This window comes from Ixodes scapularis, unplaced genomic scaffold, assembly GCF_016920785.2.
Source record: "Ixodes scapularis isolate PalLabHiFi unplaced genomic scaffold, ASM1692078v2 PGA_scaffold0__279_contigs__length_252992795, whole genome shotgun sequence".
In the NCBI taxonomy this organism is placed as follows: domain Eukaryota; kingdom Metazoa; phylum Arthropoda; class Arachnida; order Ixodida; family Ixodidae; genus Ixodes; species Ixodes scapularis.
The window spans coordinates 93,897,285-93,917,069 of NW_024609835.1; the positions used below are offsets into that span (position 1 = coordinate 93,897,285).

A 19,785-nucleotide genomic window follows, 5' to 3' on the forward strand; every position below is an offset into this window, starting at 1 on the left:
AACCTTCGTAGAAAACCCCTTCTGTCTCTATCAAAGGGTGGTGGTACAAAGGCTCGCGTAGCATTCAACGAGGTTTTAATAGCTGAAGTTCTTAAGAGGCGCGAAATATGGGACGCCAGTTCGCCAGACTACCGCACAGCCTCCTGAAGTCGGAGCACAAAAACCGCAGTGCGTTGCGATTTCCGCGCCGCGCAATCCACCTCATGTGGCTCGTCTTCCGAAAATCGCAAGCTACGATTTTCGCAGCCTCCGATTTCTCTCCGATTTTCGGTTCGTTTTTTCGCAAATGTGTTCCCGCCTTAACACAGTGTTTAGAAGCAAGCCAGCTTTGCCCACACCAGGGGCCCTAATCTGGACACTTGGCGAAAAAAGTCGGCGAGAAATCCCGCGGCTCTGGTTGGCCGGCGCCAAGGTCAAGTGCGGCGTTGGCCAATCACGCCCGCCATATTTCTCGCCGAGTTTCTCGCCAAGTGTCCAGATTAGGGCCCCACGTCTGCGCGCTGCATGTACACAGAAACCAAATTCGGGAGGGGCGAAGCCTCTGCTCATGCGCAGTATCGACAGCAGCGCCACCAGAGTGGCGTGACTTCAGTCAGTTGATATGGTATGTATAGTTCGTTTCGCTTCTCTATGTCCGATCGCTGCTGATGCTACGACCCAAGGGAGCCAACCAGAAAGCACCAAAAGTGCATCGTCATGGAGCTCATCACTTTCATGAGTTTGCTATCAAGGACTAAACCAATAAGCAGATTGAATGCTACACTAACTGCGCTCTTTTTTGGTGCACAATTGGTTTAGCCGCTATTCAAACACAAAAGGGTAACGAGCGCCGTGACGATGCGTTTTGGCACCGCTTAACTGGAAGCATTGTATCGCTGCGTCATCTGCGGGCGGACTCTAGCTGAAACGTTGTATAGACAATTTTTTTATCCGTTTCCTAAAAACCATTGATTTTCAAATATGAATGTATTTTTTTCTAAAGCGCACATAAATTAAGCTTGAATCGTGACTGAGCAACTCTCGTGAAGTCTTTTTTACGCAACACGTGGAACATTCCAAGCCGAGCAGGACGAATCGTGCCAAAATTTCGTTTCTTTTTATTTCCTTATGTTTGGTTTCAATTTTGTTTTGTTCTTGGCCCTTCTTTTTTTTTCCTGTATGTGCATGTACCCGCCCGCCGTCCAGGTCCCCCGAACCCTCCGGTGAACTGCAGCGTCCCAAACGTGACCACGACCAGCGTGCTGGTCGAGTGCGAACCGGCGCCGCAGTCGGATCCGTTGGCCGTGCACTACTTCGCGGATGCGTACGTAGGAGCGCGCTTCAGAGCGCGCATCACGGCCTTCGAGCCCCGCTTTGAGCTGGGAGATCTCGAGCCTGGCTCCACGCTCAAGCTGGTAATGCACGCTGTCAACGAGAAAGGTGCCAGCGCTGCTGTCATCTTGGTGCTCACAACGCTGGTGTCCACCGACACGGAACTCATAGGCATGGCTCCTTGTTGTTCTTAAATTATGCTGCATTTCTTTTCTCAGTTCATTACTCTACCCTGTTTGATATAGCGAGTAGATGGGTTGTAATGCTGGGATTATAGCGTTGCATCAGTATTTCTTATGTATACCGTTTTATTCTATTGCCGTCTCTGGCAAGTTTACGGGTGCGACGCGATAAGGTAATTCATATTTTCTGCCTGAATCGTAGGGTGACGAGCAGTGAATTCATTTAGTGTGATACTGTCAGCGTAAACGTCATTGTATATTTTTTTTCACAAGAATTCAGAAGTCTATTATTAAATCTACTTGTGTGGTTTTAAGTACTCGCATAGAGAACTAACCTAAGCGGTAAAAAGTTGTGTCCTCCAAAATCTTCGCGAAGAAACGTCCCACAAAAGTATCCACGTTATTTTCGCGAGAACATTGTAGCGCAGTGATGTTTCGGCTGAATAAGCTTACTGTTAGGAACTAAAACATGCAAGGAAAAGGGAATAAAACCTGTCGTTAAAAAAAACAAAAAAATTATTAATTGAACCATGTTAATCTACGGTCATGCGTGCGATGAGCCAGTTCCATTTAATGTGACAAGAATAAGGTGTGTTTCATCTTCTTGGGTTGTGGGCGTCCATGATTGAGAAAATATGAATGTGGGTCTAATTATTTACAGAAGGTGCCGCACAGCAGACTGTGCACGAACATAAGAGGACACTTGTCCCCCCAATACTGCCAGATATTGTGTGAATTACACTTCCTGATAGCAGGAGTCCTTGAAGTCTGGGAGACGCCAAGATACGAGCAAGTCATTATTGGATTATTTGTTAAACAGAAGAATTTCAGCCATATTTCTTCGCCTTTAGTGGTTCCGAACAACGTAGCACTTGCTTAACTTTGACCTCAACTAAAATATCAGAATAAACTTTTTAAGGCAATATCAATGCAGTTGTTATGACGGTTGCCGTTTAAGTTCATTCCTTCTTCGTATCGTACCTCCCCCAGCAAGTTTGTATTTTATTTGGGGTACAAAAATATCCCAATGGCCCAGCAGAAAGTACAGAAAAAAATCTCCAATGCTGTAGTGCTGTGTAATACTTAAACTTTGCTGTATTTTAAATTTATAGCACAATCTATATAAATGAAAGTTGCTTGCGGTAACTACAGCGATAAAAAAAAAAAAAAACATTTACGGTCGTGTTTCCTACGCCGGAGTACAGGCAAAAACAAAACAATAACCAAAGCACTGATAAAATAAAAGATAACATGATATCAACATGCTCGCACGATTCTAATATATCTTCAAAAATATCAAGTAGGATGCTCCACTAATCTCAGTACTGTTGTTTGCAGAACCGCGAGTCCTACACAAATGTGTTATCGTCCTCGAGACAAATCTTGCATAAAATGTTGAATGTTCATTGTAGCTGGAGGTTGAATAATATAAATAAACCGACTCATCGCCCCTTTAATTCACAAATTCATAAATTAATAAGTTTGCTGAAATACGCTAGAACTAGATATTTTTTTTATTATTTCTACTATGTCATAAATGATATGTTGCAGCTACATTCAAAACTTGACATATGACGCCTACAAAATCATAAACAAGAAAAGCATCTTAAAAGGAAGTAAACTTGAAGTTATTATTTGAACAATATATTGACTCTCCATAACAACAACAAAAATGGTGACTTGGTTTACCGTGGAAACATTATTCCTAGGGAAAAAAACGTAAAAAAAATTCCCATGACCTTGCCCAAACTTAAGCTCCGACAAAAGGGCTAAAATGATTTGCTCAATCCCCGCCCCTGCTTGTTTCGATCTGGATGAGTATCGTACCGGCGTACGGTCGTGTATCGCTACTGCGTGATGCACGTTAAAGACCCCAGGCTAGCGGTTGTACCGCACTGGCTAAATTGCTCATCTACAGCTGAGATATTAGACACCCACTGAGGCAGACTAACTTCTAGCTGTATAAATATGCACACAACAACTTACTCGCTTTGTTAAAATATTTTTTCGAAGGATGAGAATCACTGGCCCTCAATGAGTGTCACTGTGGTCGATGATGCGTATGCTATGGAAGAGGTTGTCTGTTTAAGTCGCAAAAAGTCTACTATGTTTCTAAAGAAGTGGATTTGGTGAGAGATTCGGTATATTAGCCACTTGGATTCTGCGGCCCTCCCCAAGAACGTCGAAGCGAGTGTACCCAGACTACCGAAAAGAGCATCTAATAACACGCCCTCTGCGGCGTTTCTCGCTTACACTTGTTTATTTCACTCGCAAAATATTTACCAGAACAGACGCTTTCGCTCGCCTCGCTGGTCGTACCAACGAACAGGTTGTAGGTCGTCACTAGAACAGACACGTTTTCCTCATCGCAAGGTAATATGATTGTTGTGAGTCCGGGGATATCTATCTAGTGATTATAAGCACTAACCTACGTCAATGCACAATATTTATATTTCCGCAAAAGCTAAGTCTTATGCAAAAAAAAGGCTTAGGATCTGCGACTTGACAACCCCCAGTGTGCAATAACATTTAAGTATACAGCTTTGAATTCCCTTATTTTGTTGCATTTCTACGATAATAAAAGGATATGATTTCTTTTTTGAAACAAGCATTTAATTTAATTTGTACCCGATAATGGCATCCGTCGTGGGGATCCGTGCTTTTCAACTTATAACTGCAGTACACACGGATTCGCACACGCGATTGTTTGAATTTCGGCGTACGCTCGTAACACGATTCGATCATCACTGAAAATCCGTACCGTTTTTCCAATAAAATCGCTTTCTCAACGATTTCATGCGACAAAATTATCGCAAAAATCTATAGCGTTTCGCTCGTGAACGTGTAGAGCCTAAGGGGCGGCCATACTTCTGTCCACACTACGATGAGCATGATAGCGCGACAGTAGCGCCACCTATAGGCCGATCTCGAGGCCAATAGAAGGCGCTTTGTTCAGCTTGTCTTCCCCGAAGCTAAGTGTTTGCCCAGCACAAAGAGTGTGTACCTAATTCTTTGCGCCATCTTCTTGAATAGAGCGCGGTGCAAGGTGTATCGTAAAAGGTGTTGACAGAGTGACATTGGCGGGATTCGACAAGCCGGTCTCTGTTGAAATTTGTCATCAGAGAATGGCAGCTTGACACACTTTGGCCTCTGCGCTGAGAAGAGACTGGACATATGCAGGGTGCATGCTGCATTGTTCACGCAGGCTGGAGTGGGTAAAGAAAAGCGCCCCTCCTCGGGCGACGGGAGAACGTGATCCCCATCCGAATACTGACGTAGTGTTTGGCTACGTCAGTCGAGCTCTGCATCGATGCTGTTGTCGTCCCCATCGGTGCAGCTCTAAAGTACGCGGCGGTTCAATCTCCCCACGAATACTGGTGTAAACTTATGGCTACCGTTAAGTTTCCACACTTGTAGTCGCCAAATTTTACAATTGGCTAAATTTGGTGTTTTAGATTTCACGCGGAAAGGTTACGACGTGTTCGATTAAGAAAAGAAATGATAAGGGCAGGATAACTGATTTGGTGTCTAAAATATCCATATTGTAAAATATATTTAACATATGTGGCCGTATCAACAGATCTAGATCAATCGAATCACAAAACCCTACTCTCAAGCAATGATTCCTTCATTGCAAAATTAAATATTTATACTTCTGAAAAACAATTACATACTAACGTTCTGTTATGTAAATATTGCGACCTTCAAAATGCCACTCCCCCCCCCCCCCCCAAAGAACGAGAAAAAAAAGCATTATAATGAATATTAGTTTATATAATGATGACGGAAGTTTAAACATGAAAATGTAAAATACGCATGCTTCCGGTCGTTCGGAGAATGTAAGGCCGGCTCAAAGTTTTCTTAGAGCAGATTGGTTGCAAATGTCTCTCTCTGTGGCAACGGCCCGGCCTGGTTTTACATTAACATAAATAAGTTCATACTTTACCGGCCCCTCTTCGAGTGTAGACCAGCTTCGAATATTTTCGAAATACATATTTATTCCTATTTTTTTATACTTTCAGTTCAATATTACGCTGCGTAAAAGTGCTGTTGTAAAGAAAAGCTCTAAAGCAAAGACGCTCAAAGGCGTTATCTTCAAAAGCCATATCTGATTTAAAAATTTCATATATTGTGCCCTCAGTCCCGAGATACAGTTTCTGAACTCCCGTTTAGGGCTTCTTCCTGGTGAAGCAGCAATGGTGTCTGCCTCCAGCCCTCTACTTGGAATTCTGCTTGGTCTCGTCGCCCTGCTCGTCGTCATTGCTATTGTCATCATCGTGATTATGAAAGTCAAAACGGGAAAGAAGGCTGCGGGTGAGGTTTCATTTTTTCCTTCTCAGACGCGTCTCTAAATGATTTTTTTAATATACATCGCGCTGCAAATTTTATTTAGTACAATCAATACTCTTAAAATTATCCCGAATGGAAATGCATTCATGGAAGAAGTTTTCTTGAAAAGTAAACATATTTTATCGACACCTTAAATTATTTGCGTTTTTGAATTATAAACACATTGTATACCAACCATAGATTATTCTAAGGTATTTACTTTGATAGTTAATGTATTTACGATTAAAATCGACATCTTAAACTGTTGAATACAATTCATACACATACTCACATTTTTGTATTAACTAATACTGTTGCAGTCGTCCGAAGCGAAACAAGAAAACTTCTGAAACCGATGCTGATTTAACCTGAGACTGGGGTAGAGAAGAACCATCAAAACGTAGAAGGGACAGAATATTCACCAGCTCGCCTGCACCCTTACGATTTTTTCTGAAACCCAAATATTAAAAAGCTTTAGTAGACTGTTTTCATTTCCCGCTTCACTCCGGTCCGAGCCTGCACAACTGCTTATGTGCAGTGCATCCGGCTACGCTTAAGCTAAGAGCGAACGGGCATGTACAGTGGGGATTGTGCCCGCTCTGTAGAGCGGAGCGGGCCCATGAAAGCTGCATACTAAAACTCGCATCTGTGAATACGCAGTATTTTTTCTTTTTGTATCAGGTACCTATACAAACGTCTGAAAACAGATCTTATCGTACGCTAAGTACCTCGGGATTATCTCTGTGTATGCTGAACGCAGCTTGAATAAGAAAGTTCAAGTAATCATAATTCTGCGTTCTCCAATGCGTGGTCTTTTAATTGCACAACAGTTGAATTCAAGGAGTTTTGCGCACTGTCATCTGTGAAATGTATCAATATTAATAATAAAATCATATCAAATACTTATATGTAGTTGAAGGAATAAGGGTCTAGATTAGATGGCTTGATAGTTTTATATGAACTACTCCTTATTTCACACGCAGTAAAATATGGGATACAGGTTTAGCTTTCATCCGTGCACTAGCATAAAGTTTCAGCCGCGTTCCCTTGATAAATATCCTATTTCATCTTTTCCAGCTGCCAAGAGAGCCAAAGATGACGATAAGTAAGTAATACTACTGTACTTACAATTGCGTAATGTAGATCACTTAATTTGTTATCGCAAAGCATGGATAGGCAAAACTAATTTACCTAGGCGAACACACAATACGTGTTTGCTTAACAAATTATGCTAGATTTTATGTTGAGGAAGGATCAAATTGATCTTATGGTCGCGATTTTTCTTTTGAAGTTGGGCGCATGAGCATTTTTTTGGATATAAGTTTTGTTGTTAAATCAATAAACTAAAAAAAAAAATAAGATATTTTTTATTCAAAGCTTAGCGCCTTGAACGAAGCTGTAAGCTGTAAGATTAATTTCGTGTCATGTTGAGAAGCTTTGTCTTACATCTCAAAAACCTATCTTATTTCGTTCGCAAATAAGACCAGACCATTTTAGGAAGACATTCATGCACTGTAAAAGTTAAACTCATAAAATCTCACGATATATATATATATATATATATATATATATATATATATATATATATATATATATAAAAATTCCAAATTTATAATTCCGTAAATTGTGTTGATGAGTCCCGTATTTGTTAGGCCCAGAATTAAATATGTGCTTCTAAGTAATGCCATCTAAATGTGGATTCAATGAAGCGAATATACTTCGAAAAGTAACATTTCATCCGGCTCCTTTCATGGAGAACATGCCTCCTGGCCAATTTCGCGTGGTTTTCGCTGCTCATTTGCTTCATGAAGTTCATCCTTAAGAAGAAAGAATTAAGCAATAAACATATATGCGAGGTTCAGTGTCAGCGTTTTTGTTTAGACGATATGACTCCGTAAGGTCAGTTTTTTAGACATTAAATTAAGCGGTTAATATAGCCAGGGATAGGCACAATTTTAAATACAAGTATTTTAAATACGTATTTAAAATACATAAAGTATTTTGTACTTCGTATTTCATTACATATTAATCAATGTAAATGCCAACTCTAATTAAATACAAAAAAATACCATTTCAAATATTGCCCAAATACTATTTTGAGCACAGTTTTTTTCGCAATCCAATGCTATATTATGCACTCTTTGCGGTGGGAGTTATAACAAAGAGCATTAACTTGCTGAGCTCTACTCATGAAAACACACAAAAAAATAGAAGAAATGTTGAACATAGAATAAAGGGGGTGGGTGCAATTACTGACTTTGGTTGACTGATGTCAACCAAAAAGACGTTGCATTAATCACACGTTTCAAAAGGCTTTCGTGCTTCAATTTAGCCTTTCAGAATAAACTCATACTAAATACATTGTATTTCCTGGTGTTCTACAAGCCTATCTTATGAGAAACAACTTCTATTTTTAGAGCTGCAGCTTGTCTTTTAACACCTAAAAAGCGCCAAAAAAAAACAAGGAAGAGGAAGTAGACAGAAAAGAGCGCTCCTTTCTGTCTACTTCTCTGTGTCTAAGCGCCCTTGTCTGCCTACTTCCTCGTTCTTGTGTTTTTTTTTTTTGGCACTTTTTTTTAGGTGGTCATGAACCAACTGGCCCGAAATTCCTACCTTAATTGTCTTTTAAGCGCTTGATTTTTCTTGTGTATGGACTCTACTCTTTATTTTGGGCCCACTTTTTTTTGGTTTGGAGGACGGGGGGGGGGGGGGGGGTGTTACTTGCGGTTAAATTTAAGTTTAAGATGTCAGACTGTGGGAGCAAACTGTATTTGTAAAAGTATTTCAAGGCGATGAAATACTCTCGTTGAAATTGTATTTAGTTTTATATGCTTTTCTAAAATGTTTAATTGGATTTGTAATTAAATACATTTTTGTCGAAGTATATTGTATTTTATTTGGATACATTTATTAAAGTATTTTGCCCATTCCTGATTATAGCGCATCAGCATCAAATCACCCGTGATTCAAACTTTTCATAAGTTCAGCCACTTTTTACACAAGATGCAACGTGCGATGTTCATGAGGTTTCGAGGCGTCATTTTAATTTGAATTGAAGTATAACTAAACTTCTACCTTCGCAACACTTGTTTTTGAAACTGTACTCGCATGTAATCATTCGATATTTTGTTACTTTTAAAGAAGCAGTGGGTTTATAAAAAAAGGTGCTGGGAAGAACTGGAGTTCCACGAGATTTAATTGTGACTTAACGATAGGAATATTGTAGTGTTGTGTTAAATATATATTCATAATTAGACGTAAACCTTTCAGTGGACATCCACCTGGTTAGGAGTGACCATTATGTAAAAACAGTAAAAGTAAAACTCTAACGCAAAAATAATACGAAGCCCGAAGTTTCAGGACGACGACAAGAACGAAAACAGTCACCTGTGAACAAGGGGCTGAACCGGCCTTGAAACGTCGGGCTCCGTATTATTTTTTTGGTTTTCTTTTTATATAATTATATTTGTAATCCTAAACGCCATAGCGCGATATAGGCCACGTAAGGTATCTCCTTTTTGAGTAGATCAGCTTCATGTTACCTGTTAATCATTTCGTGTTTAAACGTTTTTTTTACCTTTGTTTTGAAACTAATTCGCTTACAGTAGACTATAAGCTGTTTCCTTGTTTGTAAGATTACGAGTAAATTAGTTAATTTAAAGATGTAAAATATTAAAAATATTATTGCGAATAATTTCTAAAATAAGTAAATTGAGGAATTTGTGATGCCAGTGTTTAAGCTTGATTATTTCTTTGCTGTTCAGATCCCACACTCCTCTCAAAAAAGACATTGGTGACATCACCGAAGTGGAAGATAAGTGCCCGGACATTATCCCGCCAAAGAACATTGGAATCGGTGAGTACTTTATGTTTCTGTGTCCTGTTTATCCTGCAATACAACGAGTCTCACTGCATTGAATTTCCAGCTATTGCTGAACTTGCTTAATCTATATTTGAAGTACAGTGTGACAGCCTCCAAATACTTTAAATATAACTAAAAAGGTAGATGGCTATTGTGCCCATAATACGTTAAGTAAGCTCACAATTACGGGTACTATTTCTCCTTCTTGATGATGAGGTAGGAACGGAACAGGTGAGATTCGAGAACACAACAGCTTGCGGCCACCATGATTAGAGTCGTGATGTAGTCCAATTAGTTCATGGTAAGCGGAAATAAACAGCCACCATGAGCAAGGTTCCATCATCAGCAATGTTCGTTATTTTAGTCCAGGGATTTTTTTATTCCTAGGACGTGGACTGCGCACATAATTTATGTGGATTTAGGCAGATATGTGGGCGGTAATTGAGGGTTCGAAAGCGGAATGAGTCACGCGCACTTTCTTGCATGTCCAGTCTCAGAATGACACCACCCTACGAACACCGAAAAACAAAACGTTACTCAAACTTCTGTATTTATCAATAAATAAAGCAATAAAATTAATATTATTTTGCTTTCTTCGGGATCTAGGGCCCATTTAACAAAAACAAGTAAGCAATGACAGCATCTTATTTGAACAAAAAAGTGCGAAGAAATTTTGCTTCAGGCATGCTATCTCACTCAGGGTAGCTTGTATTGAATAAAATCGTAGTCGTTTCTTTAGATGCTCACAGCAGCTACACACCTATTGTCGGCCATTAGCGGACTGTTAATGACCCATGCTGCCCTGAAAGGCTCATGGGTTCATTTAGGAGCTCGTTTGTCAGAAACCTTTCTTCCACTAGCTCCAACTACTTTTTTCACAGCTTACTGTTTTTTTTTAACTTTTACTAATGTAATTTTAATGAAACGAATTAGCATACATGGAGCGTAAACACACATCGAATGATCATACGATCTTGGTATACTCATTTTGTCCAGGCTCGTGAAGATATTTCAGTAATTTGCAATCGTGCAGTCATAATGTTTACAATGACATAGCAAAAAGCATATTCTATGATAAGTATCTGATAAAAAAATAGAGGAGGCTGCAAAAATGTGTTTTATTCTTTTAGGGTTTCCCAATTATGCATGGCAATATTTTTTTTTAAATTTTTGTTTTGATCGACCAACGTTTTGAGATATGTGCAGATCGAAGAAAAAATAACTGGAAAACAAATATTTCAACTATTTTTTAGAGAGGAAATTCAATTGGTTCACATATCATCGCCACCATGATATGTGGTGGCGATGCTATATTATCATCGCTTTTTCTCTTCTTGGTTATTAAACTTTCATTGATCCCGGGATGACGCAACAGAGTCACCTGCGATGGTATGAATAGGTCACGTGGGACCACAGCACTGATTAGATAAAAGTTTCGTTATTTGCTCAGATTCTCACAGATGAAGTCCATACCTATGACATCTTAGGTTTTTGGTCCCGATCGCCACCGCTTTCTTAATGTTATGCTAAAATTCGGGTTCCGAAGGATCGATTCCGAAACCGATACAGCGATAATTATTTATTTCCAGCTTTCCTAATTATTTCATTTTCTGAAGCATGATTTGTAATGCCAAACGAATTGTCTAGAATCAAAAAACGCACAACATGTGTTGATTTCTATACCATTTTATTATTAGAGTGATAACCTGGCACAGCAACTGGTAATTATTAGTCATAAGCGGCCCGCATTATCACCTACAGCGCAATTAGATTGTTTATTTTAGGGGTTTGAAATTCAAGTCGTTTTTTGGTTCAATATTTCTACTGCGCGTAGCGCAAAATCAGTATATGGTATTATCAATAAGGTGATGTATACATAAATGCATACAAGGCTATGCGAGGCTAAAGGTAATTGTCCGATGCCTAATATTTTCGGCTATATGAGAGTGTCTGAATGTACTTCAAATTAATGTTGTATTTTGCGACGCAGTGTCTGGCTCGGACTACAACGACATCGAGCTGAAGTACGTGGAAACGCACATCACAGACCGGATGCCATCCTACGAGAACGGCGGCGAGAAGAAGTACCAGGACACGTTCAGCGCGTCCTTGGGCCCTAATTGCTACCTGCCCAAACAGGTGCTGCCCCTAGACGTCCGCCGCGAGCTAACGGCCGCAATGCGCTCAGCCTCCCGCCCAGATCAGCGGTTCTTCACGGTGTGGCTTTTTGGGTGCATGCGCCGATTTTAAACGTGCAACTTGACCTGTCTTGTTTATCAGCCTTGTCAGTGGACGTGTGTGTGTGTGTGTGTGTGTATGCCTGACCGTGGGAGGGCAGTATCTTGGGGGCCTGGATGTGACCGCGGTTGTCGTTGTACGTGGTGTTTTCGGGAAACGAAATCCGTCTTCTCTTGCCGAAGCCTCCGCCAAAATGCAGCCATAACAATTTGGCTCAGATTTCCGAAAGTTACTATTCAAACGTTTAAAGTAAATTTCTAGATTCCAAGTGAGAAAAATAAAGCCGAAAAGGCCCCGTGATATGTGAAGAAGTGCCTACCGTTAACTGGAACGATTTTGTTTGTTGGAAACGTTCGAGAATTTCTTATGAATGGTGAAGGTCATGGGAACTCTTGGCACGTGGTAGAAGCTTTTTGCTCTACCTCTTTGGGTGGAAACACAGCGTGATTGGAGTTTTTTTTTTTTCAATAAAAGCATGGCAGTTTTTTTTTTTTTTTTTTTTACAGGCATCCTGTATATAACGGTGTGCTTTTTGTCATAACATGCACTGTAACGCTGATTTGAGCGTTGCATCTACGCAAAGTAGACAATTGTATATATGAAGTATATAGTTTTGTTCGATTCAATTAGACCTTTTACACGGAAATATATAAAGCCGTGAAAACTTTACCTGAAAGTTATCAAATTCGTCCACCGCTAAGTAATGTCCTCTTTTGGGCATCTTAACAGGATCATTGTTTATTAATAATGCTTTTTGATGGATTCCGACATCACCGAAAATTCTAGACCACAATAGTCCTTAATCTAGCAGGTTCCCAGAATATACGTTTTAAAAGCTCCTACGAATAAGTACCAACCCAGCGTGGAACAAAATAATTCTTATAAATACAAAATTGAGCGAGTAATAAATATAATAGAAGAGGCGCGACAGGCACAAAACGTGAAATTGCAGTTAGACCATAGTTTTGATTATAGATATATTTTTATACTCTGCGTAATATCCGTGTTTTGCTCGTGTTATTCTTTTTTGGAGACACGTAAATATATGCACATTCGTTAACGTACTCGAGGCGTTTTCTGCCATTCATACAGCTCTCACCTCTTAATTGTTTTTTGTTCTAATTTCAGCGGGCAGACGACTTGACGTACGCCGAGCTCAGTCTACCGCCGAGCACGCAGTCAACGTTCAGCCGCAGCGTGTCGAGGGCAGGTTGCCGGAGCGCGGCGCTAAGTTCCCCTCAGCCGGCGATGGGACCCCACGATCCGCCGACGGAGTACGCGGACATCGACTTCGCGGCCACCAGAGCTCACGGTAGGGCCGCTGCTGCAGCCTCCGTTCCCCGTAGCAACGTGCCGGTTCCGCGGGTGATCGTCACTGGGCCCAAAAAGGCCGCGCCGCTTTCGGCCTTTGCGAGCTGGCCGCCGAACACGTTCGAAGCCGCCGTGAGTTCGTAGCCACCTCCTGAGAGGTCGCTTTCAAGGCCTGCTCTAAGGAATAGAGCCGACTAACCTAGTCTTGAAAAGCGCGGAACTAACAGCATGTATTTGGATGCGCAGCAAGAGCTTAATTATTTCGTATTGAATATGGCAACATATATTATTCTCTTTGGTCATTTTTTTTATTTAACATATGGAGTTTTCGGCATGGTGCCGCTTTATTAACAATTGTACGAGAATGATTATTATACTAAATGCTTAGGGGCATTAGGGAAACGCAGGTTAACAAATACGACTTTCCTCCATGACGATTCTGTAGCTTGCGCAAAAAAGTTATTTTTTTATACATGTTTAAAATTTATAATAATTACCCCTGCATGATTCGCTTCACCAAGTCATATGTGTGATAATTCGATGAACTGGTAAAGTAAATGAGAGTAGAAGTACTTTCTAAAGAAGATGGGACCGGTCTACTTCTGCCGGTCGTCAGGAATGACTAATTAAACGAGAAATCCCCACGGGAGCAGTTCGCCACGCTGGAATTTGTTACAGTGATGGTGCGTTAATAAATCGGTCTAAGCTGGTCAATAGACTAATTGCAATATTCCCAAGCGCCACGGCCCGCACTTGAGAAATCATGGTTCAGCTCGCTAGTGATCGCTAATTTTGACCAATTTAATGGTTACCCAGTTTTTGAGCGTAATTTGGAGTCACAATGAACAAGCGCCTGATATACCCCAAGGACCTGTCATATCACGTAAATTTGTCGTCAATGTAATCATTTTTATAGTGGGCATATGATTCACCTTTCAGCCTGGCTGAGCTGCAGAAATCTCTTACAATATTATCATTCTCATGATTGTTGTTTTAGCAGGAATTGCTAAAAAGCCGAAATTTCCCAACAGCAAAAACCAGGATTTAGCTCGGAGTCCGTAGGACTGTTTATAGCATTTTCAGCGTTTCTAACTTAATATCAGCGTCTTTGAAGCTGTACGAGAATGATAATAATGGACGAGAATTCTGCAGCCCGTCTAGGTTGAAGGGTGGGCAGCATGCACAGTATCAAAAACGCTGACATTGAGGAGAAATTTTTAAAGGAATATGACTGGTCATTGGGGTATATCAGGCGCTTGTTCAGGGTGACTCCGAATTACGCTCAAACGCTGTGTAACCAAGGATAGACTCGAAATGACCGATCACTAGGGAGCTGGAGAAACACCGCTCCCATGATCCTTTTAGCAGGGGCCAGGGCGCTTGAGGGATATAGCAAATGGTCTATCCAGAGTTATCTTCGTCGAATAAGATTTGCGGAAAGGTAGTACAAAAGTTCCTCAATTTTTACGCAGCGACCTTACTTTGTTTTTGTTTTTTTTAATTTAAGGAGACGATGCGGACATTGTGGCTGAGAAAAAACAAACACATCGGTCGTCTAAATCGAAAGTTAGATGTAGGTTTCCATCAAACTATCCGCAAGAAGATGATGCTTCAGCTACTGAGAGGAAGCAAATTTGATATTGCAGAGCGTTTTAATTGTACATTTTTGGAAAAAGCACGTTTCGGAATGTAACTCCTGAATTCGATAGAGCCTGACTGAATGTTGCGTATTAGACTGCAGGGTCTAGAATAAAAATCAAGATTATTTATACTATGATTTAAATCGGTGTTTTAAATCGTACCAGCTTTACATTGATAAATTAAGTTGAACCATTCCAAGAAAAAATGTGTGCATTGTTTTTATTTCAGTTGTGCTTTCTATAATCACTTCTTTTGCATTTACATAAAACATTATTCATAAACAATTGTTTACACCAGATTGAACAAAAAAAAACTACGGTGCTCTTCATGACAAATCAAAACGATTTCTTCCTTGCACCGCAGTCCTTGTGTTAATTGAGGTCCTATTGCAAGCAAATCAGTACGCGAAAAGAAAACAGATAAATCTGTCTCACTGTGAGATTTACATAAATAATTTTTTGTAAAATAAAAATGTAAATCAAAAGTTTAAATTTACTATATTTATCCCTTCGGCATTGCTCTCATTAATAAGACGAATTGACTAATCACCGTGCTATATTTAAAAGTACAAAATATCACTTTTTGTAATTACTGTTGTTTAAACCACACCAATCTTATTTAATTAATTAAATCGGTTTAATTTGATTCTTTGAAACAAGGGATTTCTCACCGCCTTGTTGGATGAAGTATTCACTTCATTTGTGTACTACACGCATTCCCTAGAGTACAAAATATCAGTACTCTCGCTTAATGTCCATTTCCAGTTTTCTCGAGCTCTTCAATCTGATGCTACCATATTCTGAACTATATAAAAAAAGAACTCGAGGCAACAAAAATAGTAAACGTAATTACGGTGTAATCACCTATGAAATCAAATCCAAACAATTCCGAAAAGTTGAAGTTCAAATATCAAACTGCCGTGGTATATATTTTATATCTATACATATGAAAATACGAGCAGAGCATAGAGCTAACTATAATGTATGTCACCATTTACATACTCTAGTTACAACACCTCCCGTCACATGTATTGTAAAGCCGAGTGGCTCTAGAAAGAATTGGTACCAAAACATCGCGCAGCTGTTTACACATACAGAAGGTGAATTAAACTCACTCGTCTAGAGCCGACCATATTAGAGAGATCGTCGGTCTATGAAGGTGCCGAAAGTCTGGTAACTACGGCTTTGGGTATCATAATTCGGAAATTAATTGTTCTCCCCCATCTTGTGTTGTTAAAGCATAAGAATAGCCATAAGAGTCACTCCATAAGATAACATACCATATTGTGTTATCGTGAAGCCAGCTTTCCTAGCGGGCTGAAAGCTACGCCTACCGGTGAAACACTCTTCATTTCAAGACAGCTCCGTACTCCGCAAAAGCAATTCCTATCAGTAATAAAAAACGGGGAACTGGCTGCGGCAGGTGAAATGATACGATTCTGCTATCTGAGCTTTCAATAACTAAAAAAACACGTCTGCATCTGCACTTTGGGTTGAGAGAAATTCGGTTCGCGTGTTATTCATGGTTCTAATTTGTGATCCAGACTTAAAGTGAATACGACATTCATGAATAGCGCTTTGTTAAATGCCTCCCGCCATATCTAAGAACAGAACATGAATTATTGTCTCAGAGAGCGAAAATGAAAAGAACGATAAAAAAACAGCCTAAAAAAGAACTGACCAGCGAAAAAAACAAAAAGACACGCAAGAGTAAATCTCGATCGTTTTTTGGCAACTCAATCCCACTGCTTTTACTCGGATCTTCTGCTGCATCGATCCGGAAGAACCGGCGCGGTGGCAAATGGCGAACTCTGATGAGTTTTTGCAATGGCTCGAGCGCCCAACGGGAGCGCTCCTGCTTTGTCCCTGGCTGCAGGGATGCGACGTCGACGACGGCAAAAGCGCTAATAACGGTAATTGCGGAGCCACCGGAACTTGACGACAGAAAAAAAAATGTAAGGATGCTTTGGGAGCAAAAGAAAGAAAGCGCGTTCAACGGCTGCGTTCAACGGCGCTGCTCCCGAGAGAAGGCAGTCAGTACGTCGACGGAGATAAAGCTTGGCGGTTGACTCTCCTCAGAGTTGTCGGTCCTCCAAGGACAACTCAAACGCTTCTTTTTTTGCTGGCCCATTCGATGTATACAGGACTGCGCAGAACGAAAGGCGTGCAATAGTAAAAAGAAACATTAAGAAAAGTTCTCTCCGAGTTTGCACTGCGTGATATATTCAAGCACGAGCCCTACGTGAAGATCGCGGTACGTGTGACCTCGCACCTCCCTGTTGTCTTGTTTGTTTGATTTCATCGCCTACCTTAATGTTGTTTAGCAGCAGCTTATTCTACTCCCTACAACATATACTATAGCTTTGCGTTGTGGTTCCAGGGAAAGACGAGCACAATACTTTTAACGTCAAAGCGATATGGATTCATGTCATCGGCGCAATGTCTCCGAAGATAGAATGTCTACGATGAAAACTACACGAAAGTCGCTTCCTACACATTTTTTTTATTGAGCACTATTTTGTAAATAACGGTCTGCTACTCAGTTGGCGAGAAGGCAATAAATAAATATATTGGAGCAAATTCATTAAAAAACGAGGCCGTGGAGCTAGGTTTTAGGTTCTGAATTTGGAAATTTTTATTCCCCTAGTTAGGCTGAAAGACAAAATGAACGAGTGTCTTGAGCGGATTTGAAGATGTACCGATAAAATGTCTAAATAAGAGAATACTGTATCCATTGTACGTATAACTTTGTTAAATATCGCTAAGGACTGACCGAAGCAGATTACATTTAAATGCGTGTCAACACCAGATGTGTGTAAGTAAGGGGGGGGGGAGAGGGAAGGGGGGGGATGAAGATATATAAATGATGGCCGAAAATCGAATATTTTAATCTAATAAAATAGAATAGAAGCGAGGAATCTTATTCGCCAAATTATGATAGCGGACTTGTACAACTCGAGCAGTGATGGGCTCCGTTACCGTGTTTTAGATTGAATAGCACGGATTTGTTTTCAAGGAAGGCTTACGATAATATGCGGGCAGCAAGTCGTCTGCTTCTTGCGCAGAAGTTGCGGTGACATGAGAACGACGCCGAGCTCTGATTGGTTTCGACTGAAAGGATAGTGGGTAGACCTCAATTCTCGATCCCTTGAGGTGCACTATTTCTACTATTTCACCCACTATTTCGTTCTTTTCAAGCAGCCGACAACAGCTTGGGTGTTCTGAAATCATCGCAACCCCCGTGCAAGAAGCAGACGAACTTGCATTCCGCGTTGTCTTTGTAATTTAGTAATTCCGTCTACCGTAAGAACACTTGTAGCTGTTCTTATGTTTATATCACGCCGCATGATTCGCACTTACTAGACTTCCCCATAATTGTCGATATCACCAGTTACACAAAAGAATGTTTCTAAATGTTGGCTGCTCTTAAACGCTGTATAACAATCTATCTTATATATTACAGCACATAAGGAAACCATTTCCCCGCTCATGCTTTCTATGCATGTGCTAACGACTATGCTTTATGTATTAACTGAATCTACCAAAACGCAGAGACGTAACACCAATCCATGCAATACATCCCCATATGAGCTCACGCACCGTTTCTCAGGAGCCAGTCTGGAAGTTGGCAGTCATAAATAGGCCTAAGTGTGTATTGCACATCATTTGCTTATAATATAGCTTTGTTAATTATTGACAAAGCTACGAGTATTTTTTATATAATTCTATTTTTTATGTCTAAATGACGAAATTATCCTACCAATTCAATACAAATGTTAGCTATTCATTCCTTCCAACTCTTGCTTCACTTGACATCAGAACGTAAACTGAGGCCATACAAAACGAATGATAATACTTGAGTTATCTAATCTCAAATGCCTTAGGCGAAGGCTTATTGATTTTTCACTTTTTCAGTTTAATTCGTGAATTATATCCTTCTTTCCCGGCACTTAATTACCCCGTCCCCCAGGCGGCTGCGACATCCGACCGAAGTCGTCCGAAGGTGAAGCCACCCTCCGGGTAAGGTCGACAACACCGCTGGTGAGTGCTGTGTGTTCGCGGGTGTGTGTGACGCCGCCGCTGCTGCCAGCATGGAAGCCCCCGTCGTCGAGGCTCTCCATGTCATCGTTGGCAATCACGCCGCCCCGCTCAGATACGGGGTCCTCGTCTGTACCAAGCTGGACACTGTCCGAGACCGGCGGAACTCTACCCATGTGCTAAGCATCACTAGGCTTCGAGCCCTTAGGCCTAAGGTCTACCCAAGCTGCGTCATGGTCCATCCTGCGATGTTGAGTTGTGAATTTTTTTTCTTCGTCTTTTTGTGAAGCACACGTTACAGTGTTTGTCGTTTGCGCTACCGGACTAGTGAACAAGAGGATGAAGAGATCCGCAAATGCGCAGGCTCAAGAGCCGACCTATGCGCGAAGCCTTATTAGGCTTAACATTGGATAAGTCTAGTCGGTCATGGTTTAGTGTTACTCGACTAGGACGTGTAGGCAATAGGATCTCAAGAGCTGGAATCATGGCGCTTGTATCGTTCACGTGGTGCGACAAACGAACTTGTGAGCTCGCAAAACATAAATCCATTTCTGTAATCGACGATAATGGAGAACCTCGCAATGCTCAGTAATCAAGGTTTGATAGGGTTGCGTGCCTGCATAGCAACTGCCAGAAGAGGGTTCTGACACAGAAAAGATTAGGTCACTTTGGGATTATTATCATTTCGAGGTGTTCTCGCTGGTTTCTTAGTCATGCTACCAATGCCCCCATTTTTATGTCGACTTACTTAATTTTTTACTAGGCGTCGTCTGAGGTATAAGCCTTGCGTGGGTGCCAGAAAGAGTTATATTTTTAGGCTTTAGACTAATGTTGACTCAATTATTGTTTTGATTATATCGTCCTTAATTTTTTC

The 19,785-nt window shown here is 40.7% G+C and overlaps 1 protein-coding gene across 1 annotated transcript in view; it reads left to right on the forward strand.

Moving 5' to 3' along the window:
* LOC8051156 (protein turtle homolog A) overlaps positions 1 to 19,094 on the forward strand; it is a 288,477-nt gene extending 269,383 nt beyond the window's left edge. The window contains exons 8-14 of the mRNA XM_040498977.2: positions 1,186 to 1,482; positions 5,667 to 5,807; positions 6,900 to 6,927; positions 9,587 to 9,678; positions 11,675 to 11,823; positions 13,051 to 13,251; positions 18,867 to 19,094. Of these exons, the coding sequence (XP_040354911.2) occupies positions 1,186 to 1,482; positions 5,667 to 5,807; positions 6,900 to 6,927; positions 9,587 to 9,678; positions 11,675 to 11,823; positions 13,051 to 13,251; positions 18,867 to 19,094 (1,136 nt within the window). The remainder of the gene's footprint in view (positions 1 to 1,185; positions 1,483 to 5,666; positions 5,808 to 6,899; positions 6,928 to 9,586; positions 9,679 to 11,674; positions 11,824 to 13,050; positions 13,252 to 18,866) is intronic.
* Positions 19,095 to 19,785: the final 691 nt, after the last annotated feature.